At 63.4% G+C, this 4,142-nt stretch overlaps 1 protein-coding gene across 1 annotated transcript in view; it reads left to right on the top strand.

Moving 5' to 3' along the window:
* The window catches only part of CBS (cystathionine beta-synthase), a 19,113-nt gene that overhangs the window by 11,898 nt on the left and 3,073 nt on the right, over nt 1-4,142 (top strand). The window contains exons 6-10 of the mRNA XM_019666006.1: nt 103-310; nt 648-732; nt 2,286-2,391; nt 3,375-3,452; nt 3,556-4,084. Coding sequence (XP_019521551.1) covers nt 103-310; nt 648-732; nt 2,286-2,391; nt 3,375-3,452; nt 3,556-4,084 — 1,006 coding nt within the window. The remainder of the gene's footprint in view (nt 1-102; nt 311-647; nt 733-2,285; nt 2,392-3,374; nt 3,453-3,555; nt 4,085-4,142) is intronic.

Raw genomic sequence — 4,142 nt, 5'->3', positions numbered from 1 at the left:
TCGTCCAGGAAGAGATCACTGCCCAGTTTCAGGGACCCCTGGGAACCCACTTCCCCCAGCCGTATCCTTGAGTTGTCATCTCCCCTGTGGGCACATCGGGAGTGGTGGCCTTGGCCACTTCGTGAGCCGGGCACGTCCACGTGAGGCTTGCCGGACACCGGCGCTGACATGGTCCCCTCTGCAGATTATCGGGGTGGACCCTGAAGGCTCCATCCTCGCAGAGCCCGAGGAGCTGAACCAGACGGAGCTGACAGCCTATGAGGTGGAAGGCATCGGCTATGACTTCATCCCCACGGTGCTGGACCGGACGGTAGGTGGGGCCGCGGTGACCGTCGGCAGCCCTTCGGTCTCGCCTGTTAGCCAGCTCTCCCATCTGCACGCCCGCTGAGCACCAGAGCCGGCCTGGCTGTCCTCCTGAGGGGTCAGGAACGTGAGCCTCTACAGGACGAACAGTCACAAAGGTCACGGCCAGCTAACACGGGGCTAACACAGTACCCCGCCGGGCAGAGCCGCCTAGGCCCAGCTTTGGCTGGTGTGCACAGACCAGACCCCTGCCAGGGTCGGGGGAGCTCGGCAGAGGCCGTCTGGTTGTGGACACGCCGTGGGGCCACCACCCACACTGTGCAGCTTCTGCGTCCTGCCCGCAGGTGGTGGACAAGTGGTTTAAGAGCAGCGACGAGGAGTCCTTCGCTTTCGCGCGCATGCTGATCGCACAGGAGGGGCTGCTATGCGGTGAGTGGCAGGCAGGCTGCCCGGGGCACATGGGCTCCCAGCCCAGATGCGTGGCCGTCGCCCTCACACGGAGGCTGCGTGGCAGCCGTGACCGCGCTCTCCGGGCGCCATCCGCCTACTCGGGCCCTGGAGGAGGTCAGCCTGCCTGTCCTCCTGACGGGCGTGTCTCTCCACACTGTGGCCGGAGCTCTGGGTCACTATTCTGGGGGTCTTGGGGTCCCTGCAGCCCATGTGCTTTGTTTTCTGTGTTTGATGGCCTCGCTGAGAACCCGAGAAGGGGAGGAGCTTGAGATGCAAGGGGCTGGGGACAGGGGAGCCCTGAGAGCGTGACCAGCGAAGTCGGCAGTGGGGGCCAGTGGCCTTGGGAAGTGTCCGCGCAGCACTGCCGTCATGCACTTGTGTTTGCGGCCAGAGCTCTCAGGACACTTGGTTTTTATAATCAAGACCAGCCTTGTCCTTGGGGTGGGGGCTCCCCATTGATGGGGGTCTGAGCCAGGACTGGGTACCAGGAGAGGCTGTGGTGTCCATCACCAGGGTCTCCACGGTCAGGAGATGGGACAACGCTTCTGCCAGCTCACTTTCCTCTGGGAGGCCCGAGGCCTGTCCAGGGGGGACGAGGGAAATGGCCTGACAGGTCTCAGGGGACTTACGTGCAGAGAAGGGACACGCACTGCACACCCACGTGAGAACTCCTCTGGGGAAATAACACGCAGTCATTTGAAACATGCCTGCCCTCTGTCACATCACGTTGGGGATGGGGACAGAGGAAATGGAAGGAAATGGGTCCTCAGCGCGGCTGGGTCCCGAGCCCCAACTTAGAGATTGGAAGCAAGCCCCTTTTGACTGAAAAGGAATTTCCAAAATGTCCTGAGAAGGAAGTTTTCTCTTCACAATCGATGGAGTTGGTGTCAAGTCTGCCCTGGTCCCCATTTTCAGCGAGACAAGTCTGAGCATTCAGTGCTGGAAAGGGGGCCCGTTGCCTGCAGGGTCCACTCTTGGCAACCACATCGCACCCCCATGAACTCAGCCCAGAGGGGCCCTGGGGGCGAGGTGAGCACGGCCACCTCTAAGCATCCGTCCCTCTGGCTCTGACTCGGGACAGCTCTTTGTGAAGTGGGAACTGCGTCACCTGCCTTGGGGGTGGCTGTGAGTGGTCAGTGGCATGAGACCGCGCCGGGGCTCCCTCAGCGAGGCTGTCCCTGTGCTTGGACTCGGTCTCGGGGTTCGCATGGGGGTCAGGCCCACAGTGGCACTTTCCAGCACAGCCCCCGCCCTGGCTGAGAGAAACTCCATTTGCTCGGGGTCCTTGTGTTTCCGTGGTGGGGGTTCAGTTATGAAACTGAGCAGGCAGGACACTCAGTGGTGCAACAGAATGGGGGTGGACGGTGAGAAGTGGGGGTGCTCCCAGCACCCTGAATCTAGCTCCTCCCCCCAGAGGCAGCCACTGTTGGTTTCCAGCAGATCCCGCCAGAACCTTCAGCGTGCGTTCGTGCTACCCCTCTCTCTCCCCGTCCCTCTGTCCCCCCCGCGGCTGACTCTGGCCCTCTCCGTAGGTGGCAGTTCGGGCAGCGCAATGTCTGTGGCCGTGAAGGCTGCCCAGGAGCTGCGGGAGGGCCAGCGCTGTGTGGTGGTTCTGCCCGACTCTGTCCGGAACTACATGTAAGAAGCCTTCCTCCTGTCCCTCTGCTGGCACCTCCTCGTGTGCCGCTGGGCAGCCGCTGCCAGCGGGGGGTGAGGACACAGCGCCTAAGGCGCCTCGGCCCCTCGGCCCCACAGCCCCGCCGCGTCACCCACACTGGCTGGGCGCTCCCGCCTGCGGTCAGGCGGCCCTCAGGACTTGCTGTGATATGTCTGACTGGTGGCCTCGGGCCTTCTGGTCTGATCTGTGCACTTTGTGTCCTGACTTTCCAGACCCCAGACCCAGCTCCCCACATGGCAGCTTCCAGCCTCCTGCTTTGACCGCCCGTCCCCTGGGGGGGTCACCAGTTGCTCTGCAGCAGGCTTCTGGGGGCGGGGGCGGGGACCTAAAGACTCCCCCACTGTACCCTCCAGGGCCGGGGGCTACAGAGGTTATACATCTCTGCTGAGCTCAGACACCCCTGGTGGGCACCCTACGTTGGGGTTCCAGGTGTGGGGTGGCACGACTAGGTGCCCACTGCTAAGGTGCCCCACTCCGTGTGAGAACACCATCTCCCCGTGTGCTGGGCCGGCCTCCTGTGCCTGGACACACGTGTGTGAGGGAGCTGTGCTGGCGCAGGCATGGCAGTCACGGCATTGGGCCATCTCCTCCCCGCATCCTTCATCCTCAGTCCACCGTTTCAGGGCAGGTTCCCGGCAGCCACTTAGGCCTGACCTGGTGGCCTTGACCCCGGGGGGCTGACGGCAAAGGTCCCAGGTCAGAACCTTCTGTGCCTGAGCACGTTCGGCCCTGGTGGGCCATGGGCCCCCGTGACCCCAGTCCCATGGGGTCTCTCAGCCTCTTCCTGGGGCTGCAGCCGGCCACTCGGGCTCTGCTGGTCCCGCAGGGTCTGGGCGGGGGGGTGGCACAGGCTTCCTGTGAGAAGTGAGCCCCTCGGTGTGGGGTGTGGGCAGAGGCTGGCGGAGTCCCCTGCCTGGCCGTGCTGACCTCCTGGCGCCTGCAGGTCCAAGTTCCTGAGTGACAGGTGGATGCTTCAGAAAGGCTTCCTGAAGGAGGAGGACCTCACGGTGAAGAAGCCCTGGTGAGGACGACGTCCGGGCCACCCGCACCCTGCCCCACGCCTCCCCGTGTGAGCGTTTGTCCTCAACGCCCGTCTCCCGGCTGCCTGCCCTCTGTTCCCTCAGGTGGTGGCACCTCAGAGTCCGGGAGCTGAGCCTGTCGGCCCCGCTGACAGTGCTGCCCACGGTCACCTGTGAGCACACCATCCAGATTCTGCGGGAGAAGGGCTTCGACCAGGCGCCTGTGGTGGATGAATCAGGGTCAGTCTCGGCCACACCCCAGGACAGGGCCACCGAGGGGACCCCACAGCTGGCCAGCTGGCCTTGGTCACTGCATAGGAATGTCCAGAGCACTGGATGGCCTGTTGTACGTTGTGTTCTGAGCACCAGCCAGGGCGGGGCAGGCCATATTAACCCTTTGGGTCTTCACACTTGTGTCCCACCCACATCACCTTCAGTGTGGTCACGGGAGGCCGGTGGCAGCAAGTGGCCTTGCTCTGAGGGCATGTCTAACAGCAGAAGGCACAGCCCGCATGCCCCAGTGACCAACCGTCCAGGTTCTCCTAGGACTGTCCCATTTCTAGCACCCGAAGTCCCATGCCCCAGGATACTTCTACTGGTCACCTATGACACCTGTCAGACAGACTCATTGCTTTATTGACGGGCAGGTCCATGGCAGGGCATTTGGTCACCACTGCCTCCCTACCACGTGT

This window comes from Hipposideros armiger, unplaced genomic scaffold (genome assembly GCF_001890085.2).
Source record: "Hipposideros armiger isolate ML-2016 unplaced genomic scaffold, ASM189008v1 scaffold_458, whole genome shotgun sequence".
Lineage (NCBI taxonomy): Eukaryota > Metazoa > Chordata > Mammalia > Chiroptera > Hipposideridae > Hipposideros > Hipposideros armiger.
The sequence above is the reverse complement of the archived record's forward strand: the minus strand, read 5'-3'. Positions and strand labels throughout refer to the sequence as shown.